This window comes from Watersipora subatra, chromosome 1 (genome assembly GCF_963576615.1).
Source record: "Watersipora subatra chromosome 1, tzWatSuba1.1, whole genome shotgun sequence".
Lineage (NCBI taxonomy): Eukaryota > Metazoa > Bryozoa > Gymnolaemata > Cheilostomatida > Watersiporidae > Watersipora > Watersipora subatra.
In genome coordinates this window covers 7,227,544-7,250,248 of record NC_088708.1, presented here as the reverse complement: position 1 = coordinate 7,250,248, position 22,705 = coordinate 7,227,544, and the positions used below count along the sequence as shown (strand labels likewise).

Genomic DNA, 22,705 nt, shown 5'->3' with positions numbered 1-22,705 from the left:
ACATTTTCATCACTAAAAAAAGAGCGGCTAACTCTACGTCTCCTATCTTAATTAATTCTATACCTCATATTTTATCGCAGTTCCTAAACTTGTGATGTCTGGTCTGTTTTGCTGAACAGAACAGGTCACAAATTTATCTTATTAATTGGTTCTAGCTGATTTTCTGCAGGGCGCTTCTTCTTGGCGGAAACGATTTTCAAGCAGTACTGAGGGAGAACTTTCCTGACCTCGGCACCGAGCTCATGCGGAAGTCGGAGTGGAATAAGATACGCCGATTAATGGGTAAACCAAGAAGGTCAGTGATGTGATTTGTTCTTATTTGACACCAAAAAGGCTTCTTGATTGTCACCCTTAGGCCATTTCTGAGCATAGGATGTCAATTTGTTGGATTTATTAATTTTAATGTACTTTCATAAGGCGAGCGGCTTCTTATGCTCATGTAATGTCATTTGCTTTTCTTTACCGATAATCCTAGGTTTTTCTGGCCAACTTAGATGTAAAACAACATGTCAACATGAGCTCAACCACATGTGCAAGTAAGTGGTTGACTACTGCGGGAATCCATTGGCCAGCTAAACCATTTCCTAAATGTTTACCTCCTAGCTGGCCTAACCTTTTTTATAACATGAACAGAAATTATTTTTAATACTTTAAAATTCTTTGTGATATATACAACCAAATAATGCTTCTTAATAAAAACTATACATTGCAGAATACCCATCAGATAATAACAGCTACCTTCATTTCTTATTATTATGCTTAGCAAATCACTTACACACAAAATCATAACATCTTTTGAGGTAGTATTTCTTAGAACCTTGAGTGTGAATACAAGTGTTTTGGTTAAAATGATGATATGACATGGTTAAAACCATGAAAAACACCAAAATTCTTTGTGGTAATAATATGAGCAAACACCCATGTGCTCATATATCCTAGTGTTGAAGTTACCAATCTGGTCTCATAACTAGATAGATCACTGTGATATCACAGTTAGTGAGTCAATATTAATTTGACAAAGTCTCTCAACCTGATAACTTGGTTTTGGATCTATGGATGCTTTAATATTTGGCTTTCCATAACAGTCATATGGATTTATCTGTATACGATGGGTAGTGACCCCTATAACTTGTAGTCTAGCCTCATTTGGGCACTAAAAAAAACTTTCTCTATGGCGAAGTATCAAAATAGCAAGGCTGCCGGAAATGTATTACCTCAGCTTTGACTTCAGAACTTATTGATGGTGGAGGTTGGCATACATGACGGCATCCATGAAGGCATCCAGTCTTTATAAAGCATTGTGACCTGGGAAGTCTAAACTTCCATCTGTATGAATGTCTAGTTTTTCTCCGTAAATACATATTGCATTACAATAAAGCATTTGCTGGATTCGTGTCATCTTATTTCATAAGTATTTTTGAACAAACTAAATAAACAGTAAAATGCAGATCATAGATCAGTACCTAAAATAAATCAACATGTTGAAAAAGATTTTTAGATGTTTAAATCAATTTTGATGATAAGAAAATTAATATAGCTAGCAAACGATATGAACTAAATTTGAATTTTTCATGGCTGTTTTTCTGGCTCACGCTTGGCCTAACGCATGTTGCTGGCAGAAGTCTCCAAAGCTTAAGCCTTCGTTATTACAACAAAAGGTGCTGTTCACTAGGACATGGTAGCTATATATTAGGTACAGCTGCTTTGCATTCAACATTTAACCTGAACATAAATTTAAAAGAAAAGTAATGTTTGAATTACATATCCTTCATGAGAAATTGTTTCATCTTACACAGTTGAATCAATGATGTTGCAGCAATACTGATCATAGTTAACAAAACATTCTGGTCTGAAGTACTAAAATCACAACTGAATGCATGGGCTGACCTTAAAGTTAACAACTGTGTTTCTCAAGTATAAGTTTATAAATTGATTAAATGAACCAATTAACAATGAAAATATGTTTCACATTAGTAATATATACCTACCACAGTCATACGTTGCTAGTCTATAATTAAGAATCTGCTGGTTAGGTTTTCACGTCAATCTTCTGTACATGCCGGGTAAAGCTGACTAAGATTTCACAAATACCGAAAGACAAGTCTTATTTCGTGTTCCTCATTAGTTATTGGTTGGTGTTTACAGCAGCAACGTAGCTTGCGCGGCTCAGCTTGCGGATTGCGATACCAATAACCTCTTTCACACAAATTTGAAATATTTTCTTGGAAAATTTGCCAGAATACATGACGCTTGCATGAATAAGAATTTCTTATGGGCAATGTTTAGGTAGTCAAATTTTGAATGGACAATTAGCTAATCAAACACAAAACTGAGCAATTCACAATAAGTATACATGTATAGCAACACAACTGTTTCTGATTGATAGTTTGCAAAATCATGAATCTTTCCAACGACTCGAAAATGTTGATCAAACCCCAGCTTGTAATGTTATCTACTACGGTTGACGCATTAATATTTTGTGCCACTAGTAATCCTTGGTTGTGAACCATTGGGCACAGACATTGTTTTATTGAATCTTTCAGCATGTGTCACTATCATCTTCAGCAGATGTTCGACAGTTTTTAGTTGCTAATGTTATGTTCCGGTAGGTGTTCAGCGGCATTCTTCCAAGAAGAGCGAAACAACCTTGAGCAGCGGAGACAGAAAATACGGCTGATACAACAGCGAAAAATGACAGAGCTTTCCGAGGCTGACATGAAGGACTTGCCGGATCAGATACCTCTGCCTCTAGTCATTGGCACAGGTGTCACAGGTAACTATTTATCAGCGAGGTCTTTCAGCCATGCTATCTTTGAAACTTAGGCTAAAGCTAATCATAGCATTTTTATTTCCTCATGTGTACCTTTGTTGCTGTGACATTTATAGTCGCACGCATTTTGCAATATTTTCTATACATCGGAACCTCTACTTATGAAAGACTCTACACACGAAATTTGCAAGTTACAGCACGTCATTTGTTAGAAATTTTGCTTCGACCTATGAAAGATATTTGTAGATAAGAAAAGCCAAAAGCCCTTTCATAATTTTAGCCGTTGGTTTGTTTCATGACTTGACCAGTTTGTTTTTTTGTTTGTTTCGTGTCTTGGCCCATTTGTTTTTTTGTTTGTTTCGTGTCTTGGCCCGTTTGCTTCTCATGATACGACATACAATGCTACCCAGTTTCCTTTTCTATCTTAAGTCAGTAAACAACAAATGTTTTGTTTTTGTTCGTTATGTAATTTGAAATTATCATTTATCACATACATAATAAAACAACTTTCGCTTTTAGCAAATCAATTTCTGTGTGATGATATACAATCATGTCTCAACATACATGTACAAGCTTCATGTTTCTCTCATAAATCAAACCAATCTTTCTGTATAAATTAACTACCGTACTTTTCGGACTATAAACCGCAGCCCTATATAAGCCGCTTCTGCTTAATTTTCCAAAAAACGATAATAAAACAATACATAGGCCGCACCTTTGTATAGGCTGCAGACCTCAGGACAGTGCTTTTTAACGTGGCAGCAACTTTGCTGTTTAAAACGGAAAAGTGTCTAACGGCACTGTTTCATATTAACCGATGCTTTTTAATCTAGTGCCTAACGGAACAGTACCGTAAGGCATTGTTTCGTATTTTCTTTCACCGCTAGAGGCGCACTAACCGGAGATTCTGGTTAATGAGCCCTAGCGGTAAAAAAAGCCACAAAATAGCCGCACCCTTATATAAGCTGCATGGCTCAAATCATCAGAAAAGAGTAGTGGCTAATAGTCCGAAAAGTACGGTAAATACAAATTTATTCATTTTCACCCACTGGAAATATTACCTAAAACAGGAAATTACCATAAAAAAAACTCTAGGAAAACCACCTAAAACAGGATATTACCATAAAAAAAAGAAGTTGAGCTCTTACATTACACTAAACTTTATTCTTTTTTACTTTTTCCGGCTCGGGTCTTTTTGCGTCGCTTTTTTACTTGACTCTGTGTCACCTTCCCTTTTAGCCGGCTTTTTAAATCTTTTTTCAAATGAAAAAGACTGAGCGATGTTGTTATCGAAAGCTGCCTCTCGCATACTTGGCCACTTAGCTGCGACCACTCAATGACCGTCTCATATGATTGTATCTCAAATTTGTCTTGTATCTCAAGGCAAAAATTTGCTCAGATTTTTATTTGTATCGTAAATTTATCGCATGTTGGAACACTTGTATGTCGAGGTATGGCTGTAGCTTTCCAGCCATACCAGTTTTCCATGGCTTTCTACTTACATTCTTAAAGTATTTATTCTGAGCAAAACAAAACTAAGACAACAGTACAACACTTACCTCTTTTGGCCGCTTCCCAGTTCCCGCGGTCTTCGCTTAGCCTAGTCTAGACAGCCAAATATACACAAACAGATATACTTTTCATAATTTTTATTTGTTATTTCTCTGTTCTTCTGTTCATGTGTACTTGTTCTATTGATTCTGTGGGAATTTAAATGTATATTTGTTATAGGTTTTAACCATTGCATCTATTTGAAAATAATACTAATGTTATATCTGAACTTTTTGGGGGCTTGGAACGGGCTTGGTGCATTTATGTGGTGAAATCAGTTTCTACTTGCGAAATTGTCTACATATGAAATAACTTTCGGAATGAATTACTTCTCTAAGTTTTAAAAGTTCCACTGCACTAAGCTTTGTTTTTAACAATTGCTTGGGTAAAACTATCTTAGCAGTTTGGTGAGAATGTGGCAGTTGCAAAAATAATATATGTTAAAAATATCCACCTTGTTTACATGCTTGCGGTCAGTCTATCTTTTTGTGTACGCATGTTATTTTATGTACCAACGGAAGTCAACAAAAACCAAGATATCAATAATTTCAACCTGCCTCATTTACGAACATTTACTACCAAAAACCTCTATTTGAATGCCACCTTTATTTGAACGCCACCTTTACATTCTATGATTTTTACGAACCCATAATAGAAAGTGATCAGTAGAAAATGGTCCACAAAATAGTACTAATAATGTCTCGATTATATCAATAAAAATTATTTTGTTCATAGTTTTTGTTCGGGTTCCGGTGTCCATTTTCCAACTCAAATGCTTGTGGTTGTTCTTAAAAACTTTGACACCAATGCCATAGAAATAATAACTGTATCAGGCTAATAGTATTTCTTTGTTTAACCCAAGTTCTGACCAAGCCGATCTAATCGGCTTTTCGGCCGAATTTGATTTTGACCAAGCCGATCAAATCGGCTGTTACAATATTGCTCTATATTGTTTCTGATTAGCTCAAATTTGTCAGTTTCCCGAATCATAGCAGAGGAAACAAAACAAAGAAACGCTTTCAGTTGGAGTCGTTGTGATAATATCCGTTTTACTCATTTTGCAAAAAGAAATTATTTTCAAGAAAACGATCGTAACTGCTACTCTCAATATGGACGAGGAAGACGTTTTAGGTCATTTAGATTCTGATAGCAGTGATTTTGAGGCCGACCAGTCTAATGATGATTACTCCAAAAGCTCTTCTGAATAAGATGATGATGAATGTAAGTAAAATCATCTAGCTTTTTATTCGTTGGTGTTCGTAATTCATTAGAGTGTTAGTCACAGTCGCACTAGTAATTAGACATCAAACTGAAGTTTCAATATGTAGTCAGTCACACGAAAGTTGATCTAGAGCTGATTTTTCTGAGCAGAATAAATTTTCATTACTGTGAGAGGGTTAGATTAGATCACGTTTATGTGTCAGCCTGTAAAAATAAATAAAATAATTTGTTGTTACATTTATTATACATGTCATTGTCACGACTAATAATAATAGAGCTAGTATCCTGTATGAGTGAACAAATATTGAAGCAGCTGGTATGTAGCCTCAATATTCTCTTGTTCTTGTAATTGTTTTATCAACAAATTCCTGGTCTACGGGTTGTTGTAATCAATGTTGCAATGCTTGTCTTCTTTTTCTAGCTGTAACTCCAGTTGTTGATGCTCTACAAGGTGCCAGAGTGGGAGCTCGAGGCCAGAGATCCGGCAGAGAGAGACAAGCTGTACATGGCTAGCAGGCAGCTGTGCAATCTGATGCTGGCTGGAGTGAGGTTACTGCAGATGTGATTGAGGGCGGGAGCTATGAGCTTGCTGATGATGTGCCAGATTTTACAGTGTGGCAACCTGGTTCCACAAACATATCCGATGATTGTGTTACCCCTCTCCAGTTCTTCGAGCTATTCATCGCAACCGCTTTGATTTCAACTATGCTGGTGTGCAGCATGCAAAATAGGCTGTCATTTAGACTGCTATGAGATATTTACTCATAAGCTGTGATTACTTCAATTATTTTTAATTATATTATTATATTATATTTTTATAATATAAAATTATATTGTATTATATAGCATATTATTGTATTATCAATATTGATTAGTAATAATATTAAGTTACTGTAATTTTCTGTTTGCGTTCATCTTGTGCAGTTTGTACAGTCAAATATTATTAATTTGTTTTCTCTCCTTTTTTTTTGATTTTGTCGGTTTAGAATAAAACTGCAATAAACTGAAAAATAATGAAGATAATTCTTAGAAATTTTGTGTAGATGTTCTTAACACTTAGTTTTGCTGGATAATGTAAAAACACTTTTGAGAGAAGGACACTACCTTTGCTTACAACTCCTGAAACATTGGAAAAACTTTATGAAATTGTCTCCCCGTGATTTATGGTCAAAGATGGTGGATGTAATGAGCATCTACAACTTAGATTATTGTGTAGTTAGATTCTTCACTTTGTTAGCTTTCAGAAAATGTATGCATTATCCAGGTTTGGTTTATAGCATTTAGATTTCTTGGGGATTAGCCACTTGCCTCAATTATCCCTGAAATAACGGTCATTTGAGAAATTTTTATGGTCGGTACGTGGGTTAACACGGTCTTGATACTTCGACATGTGTAAAAACAGTTTAGCAATTATGAAGGAATTTGTTCAGCTATTTTCAGGCTAACTTTTTAACATTATTTTCGCGAAAAGTTTTCCAAATAGCAACGTGTAAAAGTTTTTACTTTGCTGACAAAGTTGTTTGGGCGCTAATATCGACTAGTTCTGCAGTGAGGAACAAGAGCTGAGGTCAGCAGAGACTGTGGAAGACATTGAACAGCCAGAAGAAGTTAAAATGATTCCATATGAAAGCAACAATCAGAACGTCACCTGTCGAGCAAACGACTCAAATATTTTTGTTTCAAAATGTTAATTTTGGTTTTTGCATTTATTATAATTATGGTTTGTTTATGTCACTGGTTCTTCTCTAGAGATTTGTAGCAGTTGATAGATTATCATAATATAACTTTCAAGTTTGCAGACTTATAGCATATTTGATAGTATCAGAGTGGTTATCTTAACTCAGCTTACAATGGATCAACGCTCATAACTCCTTTTCTATTGCACATTAAAAGCCTGTCTTAGCTGCAAACTGTAGCGGACATATCAATGAGTGCAATGAGCTTTAAACATTTTAAAAATATAGTTATAAAATAAAAATATGCCTTCGAATTTAAAATGAAACAAAAAACTTGGAAGCTCCAACAAATTGCAACGAAAGCTATAAGATCGGTAAAGCTATAATAGGTAAATTGCAAGCAATAGATATCAACTGATAGAGATATTTCTCAGCTTCCTAATGCATTTTTATTTAGAGATCTACAACAAGTTGGAGGTAAGTGATAGCAGATTGATCGCACACAAAAAAGGGTTACTGTGGCTCAGCTCAAATGAGAGTGCATAATATAGGCGGCATTCGCTTCGCCTGTAAAAGGATTAAATTTAGCTTTACAAAATTCTGGCAAGCTATTTGAAAATTACAATGCCACCCTGTATTTGAATGTCACCTCTAATAAAACGCCACTACAGGGGAAGTTTTGAAAAATTGAGTGCCATGACATTCAAATAGAGGTTTTACAGTATATGTTATAAGGTACATACATACATTGTATATAGATGGTATTGTTGGAAAAAACCAATTTGCATGCCAACAACCTCGCCTACTATCAGTATTTCTTACATCATTTACTGTTCATTTGTTGTCGTGTTTGAACAGCGCTGCTGAGAAGCCCTCAGGATGGGCTCTATGCTGGCACCATCGACGCTGTTGACACAATGAACAACACATACAGAATAACATTTGATAGGGCAGGTCTGGGCACACATACAGTACCTGACTACGAAGTGCTCTCTAACAGGTAGGCAAGCCTCCTATCTATAATGCATAGAGAATGTTTATGGCAGAAACTGAGCTTTGCGCCTTCTACAACCAAAGAGCTTATGAGAGTAATTTTAGACCAAACTGATCAATCGACTTTGATAGCTTCATCTATATAGATGGAAGGCTGATAGAACAAGTACTTAGCTCAAGAATTATATGTTATGAGAGGCACATCTTAAACTTCATAAAACTCTTGTTAAAGCTTTTGAGTTGTTTCAAGGGGAGTGCCAGCTTCTTAGGCCTAATCTCAATCACGTGCAGTAAGATGTCTTCATAAACATAAAGCTTTTCGTTCGCATAGCTTGGCTATATGTTGATCGATTCATACTAAACCTTTCATTATACAGCGGACCCTATCATGCGACATTAATTATATGTCATTAATATGTCATACAGAAAGGTATAGAAACTCATAGTAGTTAGTGTATCTAATCCAAACACCCCTATTGTAAAAACCTTAAAGGTTGACTTGCAACAAAATTCACATTGCAAAATATGCGGAAAGGTGATTACAAGCTCTTAAAAGCTAAAAAGCGAACAGAAAATCGCCGTAGAACGAGACCGCCGTAGTTTGGATTCCCTTTCCAAAATGGCTCAAATGTGATGTAGTTGTGAGAGATGATTTCTGTTTACACTTTCATGCAATCTTATTCGTCGAAATATTTTCACAAATATACTTCACGCATTCAATAAAACTATGTCTATTGTTATTACGCGTCAGTTTTATCATCATTGTAATGCCGCCACTTTTAGCAGTGATATCTTATAACTTACCGTAAAAATTCATTAAACATTTTAACCTTACCTCGAAAGAGTACATATCATTGTCTGATAATCATGACGAGCCTGTTGGTCATCTGTGATAATCGAAAAGTGCTGCAAAAATTATTTGCGAAGTATTGGGTTACATGATCAGATTACGACTTGACGATTGAATAATTTTGAAACAAAACTAAAGTAGCGAGCATCTATATTTGATACGGGGTCTTTGGTACAACTCGAAGTGTTTGTCATAAACTAGTGCTACGATAAGTTTTATATTGAGCTTTTTATTGGCCTTTCAGTTCACGTGAGAACATACGTGACAAGATGATAACCAAATTTCGTGGTTACGTCATCGAAATAAAGAGATTCCAATCTATGGCGGCTTTTCGTTTTTGAGCTTTTAAAAGCTTGTAATCACATTTCCACATATTTGGCACTTACAACACAACAGAGTAAGACATGGTGAATCTTTTGATACCAAATAACTGTAATGTGAATTTTGTTGCAAGTCAACCTTTAAAGTTATGTAATATATATGCATACTGTATATGTTAAAAATCAGCATCAAAATAGTATATTAACTTCAGTAACTTAACATTTATAGTAAATATTATATTAAACGCTAGAAAGCACAATAAATTCGATAGATTTCACTCACTGTAAAAACCGTAAAAGAGGAACGTCATAACCTGTGATGCACTGTACCCTCCTCTTACAGTCGATCCCGGTCGTTACGACATCCCTGTTTGAGGGTTTTTCACCTTACGATCTTGCACAAGTGAAACGATATCGAATTTATTGGGCATTCTAGTGTTTAATATAATATTTACTATAAATTTTAAGTTACCATGGTTAATATACTATTTTGATGCTGATTTTTACTAGGTACTGTAGGTATATAACATTTTGATGTTTTTTTAACGGTTGGGGTGTTTGCATTAGATTATTACTATGGGTTTCTACACCCCTCTATACGACATTTTCGCCTTACTATCTCAGCACTAGAACGAATTAATGTCGATGGTGGGGTTAACTGTAATTGTTTAAAACTATAACTTCCGTGAAGACTAAGCCTGTCATAGTAACAGTTAAAAAAAGGCGATATTACTCCTGAACTTAAGACAAGGGATCATAAAAGCCATAAACAAACATCTTTAAATCATTTTTTGAAGAAGGCTGAAGTAGTGTAGTAGTTATTGAGAGGAAGGAGTAAAAATAGTGGTAAGAGTTGAAAACCTGAAATGAGCAAAGATTAAAAAACTGGCCATGATAATTAATGATAAATTTAAAAAAATCATGAATAAAAATAAATTGTAGATATAAATAAATGTCAGCGAGTCCTGTTAATTTAAAGTTCATTTAAACTACTGTATGGTAGACGATTTCTATATCTCCATCGTTCAACTATTCTTCTCAATTCCTCAGTTTTAATGTAATGGCAATGTCTCAACTGCCCGTTTTATCGATTAATAATTCATAAAGTTTTTCACGTAATTTTGTTTTACATTGATTTTTACATATTTATACATTGAATTTGTTTTAATACAACATGGCTACATTGTTTGATACAATGCTACATTGCAATGCCATTGCAATGTAATTAAAATGTCACTGCCATTGTAATTATGTGTGAACACGAGATAAAAAGCACTTATGTTGGCTGTCATTCTAATACATTTCTCCCTAGTAGTTGCTATGCTACGTTGTTATGGCTGCACAAAATGACAGATAATTATAAGGCAAGGTCAACAAGGATTCCAACAAAGTCTGCATCGTATTTAAGCGTCCCACTTTAATTTTTGTTGTAAAATTACACCCATTGGTTTGTGTGTATCATCTTGAGGAGCGTGCCTGCAAAAAAGTTTTCTTTTACATAAGTAAGAAATTAAAAAAATTGTGCCAAAAATTTGCTATTTTAGGAAGTCATACATTTAAAACTTATTAAGGTATGCTCTGCTTTTATGAATAAGTAACGTGAACAAATAGTTTTTAGAAAATCGAGTTCGAAAAATGAGGCTTTAATGCAATTGTGTAGCATCGCAGCCAGTTGATATTTTGCAAACGCTGATCAAACTGATAAAGCTGATTTGGTTGAAATTACACAAAAATATTCAAACCATGATGTTATCTGTTTCTGTTAGTGCAATAATATCTTGTGCTAACCTTTAACTCTCCTCCTGTCGGTCGAATTTATAGCTGCGCTATTACCTGAAATTCCCTTCTCATGGTTTATGGAAACATTTGTTTTTTACTGAATTGAAAAGCAAACAAATTATGGATTCAAACAACTGGAAATTTTTATGGTAGCTTGCCAATATATGCACCAAAAATATTTAAAATTTAGCTAAATTTTAATGCACCAACATAGAAATCAATTAACTAACTTATGATCCGGTTGAAAAGTTTATTTCACTTTTGGAAATAGTTTATATGCTTTAATAATGCTTTTAACCATTAACAATTACTAAAGCAAGTCTTAAGTGTTGTAGTATTCTGTCCCGTAGGCTGCAAGATACAATACCCCTATCCTCATTCCAACACAGAATTCGTCCTGCACGATACACCGGCACAATATCTCCTCCTCACAGAAGTAGTCATCTCCAACTGGTGAGTGTCCCTGGAAAGTGAAGTTAGCTTCACGCCTATTAAGTTGATTACAATGGCATTTCATTTATGTACTACCTGAATGCCCGGAGTTGCAGGAGTAGTAAAAAGATGTTGCGCAGAAAATTCATTATGAATAAACATTGCAACATTCATCATTCTAACTTTTAAATGAAGGTGATTGTTTATTTCTGTGTATGCTATAAGTTTAATTAAGTTTATGCTATGTATACATATATTTATAGCATTTTGGGGAAGTCTGGGCACATTTTTTCTGGTATTTCATGCGTGGTAGCTGAAGATTGGCTACGATGATCTTATAGCCTGCGTTGCAATTTGTTGGAGCTTTAAGGTTTTTAATTTCATTTTAATTGGAAGGCATAGTTTTATTTTATAATTTTATTTAACAATGTTCCATAGCAGCTCATTGCACTCATCGATGTTTGCTACAGTTTGCAGCCAAAACTTAATTTTTATGTGCGATAGAACAAGAGTTACGAGCTTCGATTCATTGTAAGCTGAGTTCAGATTACCGCAAATAATATGCTATAAATCTGCAAATTTATAAGGTTGATAATAATCTATTGAATGCTACAAATATATATTTAAGAACAATTGACACAAACTATAACTATAATACATGCAGAAACAAAAATTAACATTTTAAAACAAATATTGACATTTTTAGAACAAAAATATTAGCATCGTAGGCTCAGCCAGTTGCGTTGCAATTGTTGCTTCTGTTTGGAACCATTTCATATTTTTCCGGCTGTTCAATAATTTCCACAATGCCTTCTGACCTCAACCCGTTTTCTGCACAGTTGAGCTGGTTGATATTAGCGTCCAAACAATTTTTTAGCAGAGAAAAACTTTTGCGATGCCATTTTAAATAGAAACTTCTAGCGCAAATAAAGAGAAACCTCGTTTAATCAAAATGGCTTCAAAATATTAGCCTCAAAATATGTAGTAACACATTTTTCATCATAAATGCGGAAACTTTTTTCCATATCCATTGAAGTATCAAGGCTGCGTTAAAGAAGGAACTACTATTAGCCCTTATACAATTACTAGATGTTTCTGTCGTGTTGCAATCAAAGTTTTTAACGAAAAAACCTAAAGACTTTGAGTTGGAGAACAGACTTCGAACATGAACAGAAACAATGTACGAATTAATTGTTATCGATGTAATTGAGTCATTGTTGGTACGGTTTTGTGGACACTTCCATAAAAATTTATCACTTGCTATTGTGGGTTCGTAAAGATTAAGAATGTCAAATAGAAATGGCGTTCAAATATAAGTGGCGTTCAATTAAAGGGTGCCATTGTAAATCAACCCTTTTCCCGTAGTGGCACTCAAATAAAGGTTGCACTCAAATAGAGGTGGCATTCAAATAAAGGTGGCACTCAAATAGAGGTGGCATTCAAATAAAGGTGGCGTTCAAATACAGGTTTTACGGAATGTTTGGAAATTTATTCTAGCAGTATAAGTAGCAAATATTTTTCAGATTGCAAAGAATTGAAACTAAAATTGTTTTCATATATTATTTGTTGATTAGTAAAACCAAGCAACAATTACAATTATTACAATTCCCTGCTGGCTGCACCCAGAATATTTTACTGTACTTATTCAACTCCTTGTGAGCTTAAAGCTTGTGACGACATGAAGCATGACATGTAGCAAACCTTCACATGTTCTTGCTTAAAATTCTCATTTCTCAAACTCATTCTCAAACTGTCCAACTTCATTTGCTAAGATTCTCCGAGACAATAAATCTCTGAATCAATGTTGTTTTACTGTTAATAACGAATATGAAAAGTTGTATTTTAGCTCTATAACTAATGTTGTAGTCGAGTTACAGAGGTAAAATAATATCCCACCTTTTAAGGACAGATTTCCGTATACAAATATAGCAAGCTGCCTGTCATGTATTGGTAGCAACTGGTTTATATATCAAGTGCTTGGCAGTTGGGTCAGATGAAAAACACATGCAGTTACTGTACTTTTCGGACTATTAGCTGCTACTTTTTTCTGATATTTTGAGCCATGCGGCTTGTTTAGAGGGTGCAGCCATTCTGTGGTTTTTTTCTTTCACCGCTAGGGCGCATTAACTGGAATCTTCAGTTAGTGCTCCTCTAGTGGTGAAATAAAAAACGAAACAATGCCTAGCGGTACTGTTCCTTTAGGCACTAGGTTAAAAAGCGTTGGTTAATACGGAACAGTGCCTAACGGCACTGTTCCATATTAACCAGCAAAGTTATTGCCATGTTAAAAAGCACTGTCATGAGTTGTGCAATTATGTGCAGCCTATGTATTGTTTTATTATCGTTTTTGGAAATAAAGCAAATGCGGCTTATATAGGGTGCGGTTAATAGTCTGAAAAGTACGGTAGTTGCCAGGTATCTGTCCACCTTTTTCTGCTATTCTTTTGCCTTCATTATAGTTGAATGCGATTTCCTATGTAAGGTCGAATTTTTACATTGTAGATAAGAAACTTAGCCCTTTTGCTACCAAATTAATTTCCTTTCCAGGACATACCGTAATTTCATATTTGGTAAAACCTAATATTTGACAAGGCCGCATATAAATTGTCATAACTTTTGAACAACACGGTCTATAAAAAGATGTTTCAATATCAAATTTATCAGCATAAGATTTTAGCCAAAAATGTGTTGCAGAATAAGCTCTGACACTTGTTGGTCATTCACACTACGACCATGGGTATGTCTGATTTGGACAATCAATATTATTACAGCTTACGGCAATATTATTACCGCTAAAAATAGAGTAATCACTCTCAGTAGTACTGTTATTCAATGAAAATCGCTCATATTCCATAAATCTAAAATTAGATGAACCTTTGAAGCTGTAATCCGTCTGACATGACAGGCCATTGCTAAAAAGAAATTGCGATCAAAAATTAAATTTTTGCGAAGTGAAACTTCGCTTAGGATGAATTGTAAACATATTTTCTATTCGCTCAACACATGCAGATAATTGTTTACCTTTTGTTTTAATACGGATACAATAGGCTAATTAATTAACTATTGACTAATCAGAAACGTTTTCTATGAAGCCTACTAAAGCCACACCATAATGCTCTTGCCCATACACAAATGCTTTGCCAAGCCATATTACGCGAATGAGTACGTAGCGAAAGAGTTAACACATGTATTGTAATCCTGGCAACAGTTTAGGCTGTCATAACATGTAGAAAGCTGATCCATGTTATAGGATAATGACCCGTTGCTTGGATTCGCCCCACTTCACTCGCGCCTTCTCGGTGACCAGTCAGGGACCATTGGGGGATTTCCAGTCAAGTTCCTTGTGCAGGTCACCAAACTTTCCAAGTCACTTTCCATCAAACGTGAGAAAGTTGATGAACTGAAATCAATGAATGCCAAAGCAGAAAAATTTCAATCTTATTTAGAACCCCTTTCTGTAGAATTTCAAAAGAGGTAAGGAGTCTCCTCGCTAATCTTTTTGTTTGCTTTTCTTGTTTGTGGTTTGTGCTCCACGAATTCTTAACATGTGCCTGTCATCAAGTATGCTTGTCATCAAGTATGCCTGGCATCAAGTATGCTTGTCATCAAGTATGCCTGTCATCAAGTATGCTTGTCATCAAGTATGCCTGTCATCAAGTATGCCTGTCATCAAGTATGCTTGTCATCAAGTATGCCTGTCATCAAGTATGCCTGTCATCAAGTATGCTTGTCATCAAGTATGCCTGTCATCAAGTATGCCTGTCATCAAGTATGCTTGTCATCAAATATGCTTGTCATCAAGTATGCCTGTCATCAAGTATGCCTGTCATCAAGTATGCCTGCCTTCACGTATGCCTGTCATCAAGTATGCCTGTCATCAAGTATGCCTGTCATCAAGTATGCTTGTCATCAAATATGCTTGTCATCAAGTATGCCTGTCATCAAGTATGCCTGTCATCAAGTATGCCTGCCTTCACGTATGCCTGTCATCAAGTATGCCTGTCATCAAGTATGCCTGTCATCAAGTATGCCTGTCATCAAGTATGCCTGCCTTCACGTATGCCTGTCATCAAGTATGCCTGTCATCAAGATCTTTAAATCCTCTATCAAGCAGAAACTTGACAGAGGATTTCATTAATATTCAAATCGTATCTATCAGTTGATACCAATTAGAGGTAGTTTAAAGATACTTTTTCATTTCATCTAGGTATGCCTATGATATACTAGAATTAGAAGAGATAAATCGGCGTCTGGAAGAACAACTGTCAGCTGTTCAGATCTATAGCCACGAGCTGTCAATGGAACAAGGGGTTGATGGGGCAGACACATCACAGGAAACGAGGCATGGTTGTGATTTAGAGGCTAAGGCCATGTTTGAACGGCGCATGGAAGACCTCAAATGCACGATTCAGTCGCCTAGTATGGCCGCACTCATTACCAAACTAACAGCCATGCTGTTACAACTTAAGGTAGGCTCAGGCTTGGACTCCAAGACAGTCGTAAAACTTAGATTTGCATTCAGCACTTACATATTTTTCTTTCAGGGTAAAATTGCTGGTCTGTTCATGCTTGCTCTGGTTAAACCATACTGCAGCGAACTTGTTGGCATAAACACCACAATTATACTGCCACATTCTTTATCGGTAGTACACAACTCAAATTCAGGTTCTATTATTTTTATGATAATGTTTTGCTTGCTAACTAGCGAGAGAGAGCCACATTTGCTAGCCAGTTGTGATATACATATAGCTACAAAAGCTACTTGGTTTCAACTAACTAGAGCTTAACTACGAGGTGCAAGCTAGCAATATATAGACTTGAGTGGATACCTAGATTGATTTTTTGCCCAATGTAGCCAGTCTCTAAGTCTAATTACAACGAGCTAATTTGTATTAATTCTCAATTAAATATATTTTACTTATTTCAGGCTGTCAGCGAGGGAGATGTCAATGCGCTTGACTTGCGATCTATACAGAATGCACTAGAAGGTATCAGACTCTCTACAGATTCAACTAATAGCAGGTCTGTTTCTAAATTTAGTTCAGTAGTTTGATAGTTTTATCTCATCTCACCGCCATGATCATGCCTGGTTTGCAATTACCATAAAACCTTTATTTGAACGCCATGGCCTTCTATTTTTCGACCCTTCCCTTTGGGCGGGCCCTTATGAGAGGTGACGTTCACATAAGGGGTGACGTTGTATTTGTCAAATATCTCATCGGAATGTTGAGAAGACAAATTTAACACTTTCACAGGCAATTCGAATGTTGCCTATATTTTGCACTTTCCTTCGGGCCGTGCGACATCAACCCTTTTGGATACAAGAAATTTGCTAACTTACCTCCAACTTGTATTAGATCTCTAAATAAATATGCACGAGAAAGCTTATACATGTCTCTACCACTTGGTATCTATTGCTTGCAATTAACCTGCAATGATCTTATAGCCTGAGTGGCAATTTTTCGGAGCTTTTCAAGTTTTTTATTCATTTTAAATTTGAAGGCATATTTCATTTTATAATTATATTCAACAATGTTGCATAAAAGCTCATTGCACTCATCGGTATGTTTGCTACAGTTTGCAGCCAAAACTGTTTTTTTATGTTTGGTAGAACAGGAGTTACAAGCGTCGATCCGTTGTAAGCTGAGTTCACGTTACCGCAATCATGCTATCAAATAATATGCTATAAAACTACAAATTTATAAGTTTTGTAATAATCTATCAAATGCTACAAATATATATTTAAGAACAAGTGGCATAAACAAACCACAATTATAATACATGCAGCAACAAAAATTAACATTTTAAAAACAAATATTAACATTTTTAAAACAAAAATATTGCGTCATTTGCTCTACCAGTTGCATTCTGATTTTTGTTCTGTTTGGAACCATTTCATATTCTTCTGGTTCAATACTTTCCACGGTGTCTTCTGACCTCAACCCACCTACTGAACAGCTGAGCTAGTGGATATGAGCATCCAAACAATTTTTTAGCAGAGCAAAACTTTTACACGTTGCCCATTGTAATAGACATTTCTACACAAATTAAGAGAATCTGCGTGTAATCAAAATGGCCTCAAAATATGTAGTAGCACAGATTCCATTGTGAATGCGAAAAGTTTTTTCACGTACATCGAAGTATCAAGATCGCGTTTAAAAATGAACTACTGATGGAGTTATTAATTATTTCTATGGTGTTGCAGTCAAAGTTTCTGACGAAAAAACTTGAAGACTTGGAGTTGAAAAACGGAATTTGATATGAACAGAAACTGTGAACAAATGAATTTTTATTGATGTAGTCGAATTATTATTAGTACGGTTTAGTGGACTCATTTTTACTGATCAATTGCTATTGAGGGTTCGTAAAGATTAATAATGGCAAATAGTGATGCTCAAATAAAGGTCGCATTCAAATACTGGTTTTACAGTAATTGCAGTAGTGATTGAGTATTGGCGCGTTTGCATTGCATAAGTGTACCCAAGGTCTTGTCATCGGAGGAAATGTGTTGAACCCTACTATCGAGTAGGGCTCACGCTATCCAAATGATTTACCAAGGATTGGCATGATTACAACATTTACCAAGGATTGGCATGATTACAACATTTACCAAGGATTGGCATGATTACAACATTTACCAAGGATTGGCATTATTACAACATTTACTAAGGATTGGCATGATTACAACATTTACCAAGGATTGGCATGATTACAACATTTACCAAGGATTGGCATTATTACAACATTTACTAAGGATTGGCATGATTACAACATTTACCAAGGATTGGCATTATTACAACATTTACTAAGGATTGGCATGATTACAACATTTACCAAGGATTGGCATGATTACAACATTTACCAAGGATTGGCATTATTACAACATTTACTAAGGATTGGCATGATTACAACATTTACCAAGGATTGGCATGATTACAACATTTACCAAGGATTGGCATTATTACAACATTTACCAAGGATTGGCATTATTACAACATTTACCAAGGATTGGCATGATTACAACATTTACCAAGGATTGGCATTATTACAACATTTACTAAGGATTGGCATGATTACAACATTTACCAAGGATTGGCATTATTACAACATTTTCTAAGGATTGGCATGATTACAACATTTACCAAGGATTGGCATGATTACAACATTTACCAAGGATTGGCATGATTACAACATTTACCAAGGATTGGCATTATTACAACATTTACCAAGGATTGGCATGATTACAACATTTACCAAGGATTGGCATTATTACAACATTTACTAAGGATTGGCATGATTACAACATTTACCAAGGATTGGCATGATTACAACATTTACCAAGGATTGGCATTATTACAACATTTACCAAGGATTGGCATTATTACAACATTTACCAAGGATTGGCATGATTACAACATTTACCAAGGATTGGCATTATTACAACATTTACTAAGGATTGGCATGATTACAACATTTACCAAGGATTGGCATGATTACAACATTTACCAAGGATTGGCATTATTACAACATTTACCAAGGATTGGCATTATTACAACATTTACCAAGGATTGGCATGATTACAACATTTACCAAGGATTGGCATTATTACAACATTTACTAAGGATTGGCATGATTACAACATTTACCAAGGATTGGCATTATTACAACATTTACTAAGGATTGGCATGATTACAACATTTACCAAGGATTGGCATGATTACAACATTTACCAAGGATTGGCATTATTACAACATTTGCGATTTAATTCAGAAGTATTTATCACTTACTACTTGGTGGCTATTTAAACCTATATTGCAATACACTTTTTCTGTAAAAAATCTAATATTTGAAAGAAATTGTTCGCGGTAGTAATGAAATCCATGGCAGATTTTATGAACGTCTCAGGTAAACTGAAACTGCATATTATGCAATGTGCATTATAAACCCATACCAAGTAAATACTCATACCAATATAAACCATACCTTTGCAAGCAGGAAAAAATCTAACCTATCATTCATTTTCTTTGCAGTCGGTAAAACTGAAATGCTAGTAGCTACAGCAATAGTAATAAATTTTTACTGTTTTCGGATTTTCTGTCAGCTGATATTATTCAAGCAATAACTAGCCATGACAGTTGCTCACATATCCCTTGAGATGCATTAAAATATTCATGAGTAAATTAATTTTTTTTTTTCTCAATGGTACAATATCCGAACTGCATTTTTGATATTTTTTTAATTATGTTGGATTACACATATAGAATTTATCCAGTATTTCCTCAACAGTTGCATGATTGTAGTAGCTTGATGTGATGCAAACCATGTAAATCGGAAATAGTTTTTTCCAAGTGGTAGTCATATATCATGATGGTTTTAGTCTGGCAAACATGGATTTCTGTTACTGCAAGTAGGGCTTACTGTTGGCTCATTATAAACATTGATATTGTGAATTGTGTTCATTTCGTGGTTTGATTTGAGAACAAACTATATCATTATTTCGCTACGATGTGTGCTCATTGGATATGCAAAAGTCACTCCATAAAACATTCTTTTAATTATTCCAACACATTAAGCGGTAATGTAGCTTCTACATGTTTGATGAATCGCAAAAATTAAATATTGAAATAGATCATTATGACAGGAAACGAATAGCTTGGGCTCCAATAAGATTCGGGAAGAAGAATAAGCTTCGTTTGAAAATGCATCATACAAACTTTGGTTTACTTAAAGTTAGCATTTTCAGTAACTTCGTGGTTAGGGTGTTTGAATCTGTGCCAGAGACATGAGCTAAGAACCTTAGGTGACATGATAGTTTAAGTTTACAAGAACATGTGTTTATATGAACATGAGTTTATATGAACGTGAGTTTGCAAGAACATGAGTTTATATGAACATGAGTTTATATGAACGTGAGTTTGCAAGAACATGTGTTTATATGAACATGTGTTTATATGAACATGAGTTTATATGAACATGAGTTTATATGAACGTGAGTTTTTAAGAGCGCGAGTTTACAAGAACATGAATTTACAAGAACATGAATTTATTTGAACATGAGTTTATATAAACATGAGTTTATATGAATGTGAGTTTATATGAACATGAGTTTATATAAACATGAGTTTATATGAACATGAGTTTATATGAACATGAGTTTATATGAACATAACTTTATATGAACATGAGTTTACAAGAACATGAGTTTATATGAACATGAGTTTATATGAACATGAGTTTATATAAACATGAGTTTATATGAACATGAGTTTATATGAACGTGAGTTTTTAAGAGCGCGAGTTTACAAGAACATGAATTTACAAGAACATGAATTTATTTGAACATGAGTTTATATAAACATGAGTTTATATGAATGTGAGTTTATATGAACATGAGTTTATATGAACATGTGTTTATATGAACATGAGTTTATATGAACGTGAGTTTGCAAGAACATGAGTTTATATGAACATGTGTTTATATGAACATGAGTTTTTAAGAGCGCGAGTTTACAAGAACATGAATTTACAAGAACATGAATTTATTTGAACATGAGTTTATATAAACATGAGTTTATATGAATGTGAGTTTATATGAACATGAGTTTATATAAACATGAGTTTATATGAACATGAGTTTATATGAACATGAGTTTATATGAACATAACTTTATATGAACATGAGTTTACAAGAACATGAGTTTATATGAACATGAGTTTATATGAACATGAGTTTATATAAACATGAGTTTATATGAACATGAGTTTATATGAACATGAGTTTAGATGAACATGAGTTTATATGAACATGAGTTTGCAAGAACATAAGTTTTTAAGAGCGTGAGTTTACAAGAACATGAATTTACAAGAACATGAGTTTTTAAGAACATGAGTTTACAAGAATATGAGTTTGCAAGGACATGAATTTACAAGAACATGAATTTACAGGAACATGAGTTTACAAGAACATGAGTTTGCAAAAACATGAGTTTGCAAGAACATGAGTTTACAAGAACATGAGTTCACAAGAACATGAATTTACAGGAATATGAGTTTACAAGAACATGAGTTTGCAAGAGCATGAGTTTACAAGAACATAAATTTACAAGAACATGAATTTACAGGAACATGAGTTTACAAGAAAATGAATTTACAAGAACATGAGTTTACCAGAACATGAGTTTACAAGAACATGAATTTACAAGAACATGAATTTACAAGAACATAAGTTCATAAGAACATGAGTTCACAAGAACATGATATCGTTTAAATGCGTAACCTTTCTCGTAGTAGACTTCTCTGAATCATGTTTTAACACGTGTGTGCTTTAAACTGTTTCCTGATTGAGATAACTGTCGTAGGCCAACAACTGTCGGTGGGTGAACTAGAGCTTCAAGTTTGTTCATTCTGCATGTCTCTTACATTGTCAAGCTGTATGCAAAGAATGAATCATTACAAGATGAAGAGCTCATTGTTAGGGTTAATAGCTGTTTAAGAAGAGCGTAGTGTTTGTGTTGAAAATACTAGTTTTCAAGGCATGATGAACCTGTGTTATACTCAACTGTGTCTGTCTGGTATTGATCTCATTCATGTGAATCACCATTTTAGTTGCTTCAGGAACAATGTAGAAGTGCACGTAAATCACATTCAGAGCTGTCTCACTCAAATGGGCAACCTCCACGCATTTACCTCATCTGCTGATCGATATTTGTAGCAACTGTAAGGATGCTAATTGTATAGCGTAGTACTTTATTTATTTTTTTCATTGAATATTTTTAAAGCGGTTTTTATGAGCTTTTTGCAGAGATAGATTGTAATATAAAAGTAGCATCTATAAAAGGGCTTTCGACTTGCGGCAGTTTTCATGCTATAAAAATTGTTCTACTTGAAAGTTTTCTTAACATGTATAGCACAATTTTTCGTGACATACCTTGAGCTTTTATCAATGATTTTGAATTCGATACCTTCATTTTCTGCTCACTTTGGAGTGCAATTTTATTGTCATTTTTATTATCTTATTTATGAATGTACAGCCCTGACTCAATAGTACCATTCAATATTATACTCTAATTGTTAGATACAAAATTTTTAAAAGTGCACTAGTTTTTATTGTTTG

The 22,705-nt window shown here is 34.7% G+C and overlaps 1 protein-coding gene across 2 annotated transcripts in view; it reads left to right on the top strand.

The window, feature by feature from the left end:
• LOC137403812 (protein lin-9 homolog) overlaps nt 1-22,377 on the top strand; it is a 29,679-nt gene extending 7,302 nt beyond the window's left edge. For both annotated transcript variants that reach the window (XM_068089871.1, XM_068089881.1), the window contains 8 exons: nt 170-295; nt 2,610-2,773; nt 8,077-8,218; nt 11,511-11,613; nt 14,843-15,066; nt 15,800-16,061; nt 16,520-16,614; nt 22,198-22,377. In XM_068089871.1, coding sequence (XP_067945972.1) covers nt 170-295; nt 2,610-2,773; nt 8,077-8,218; nt 11,511-11,613; nt 14,843-15,066; nt 15,800-16,061; nt 16,520-16,614; nt 22,198-22,303 — 1,222 coding nt within the window. In that variant the 3' untranslated portion in view covers nt 22,304-22,377. The remainder of the gene's footprint in view (nt 1-169; nt 296-2,609; nt 2,774-8,076; nt 8,219-11,510; nt 11,614-14,842; nt 15,067-15,799; nt 16,062-16,519; nt 16,615-22,197) is intronic.
• Nucleotides 22,378-22,705: the final 328 nt, after the last annotated feature.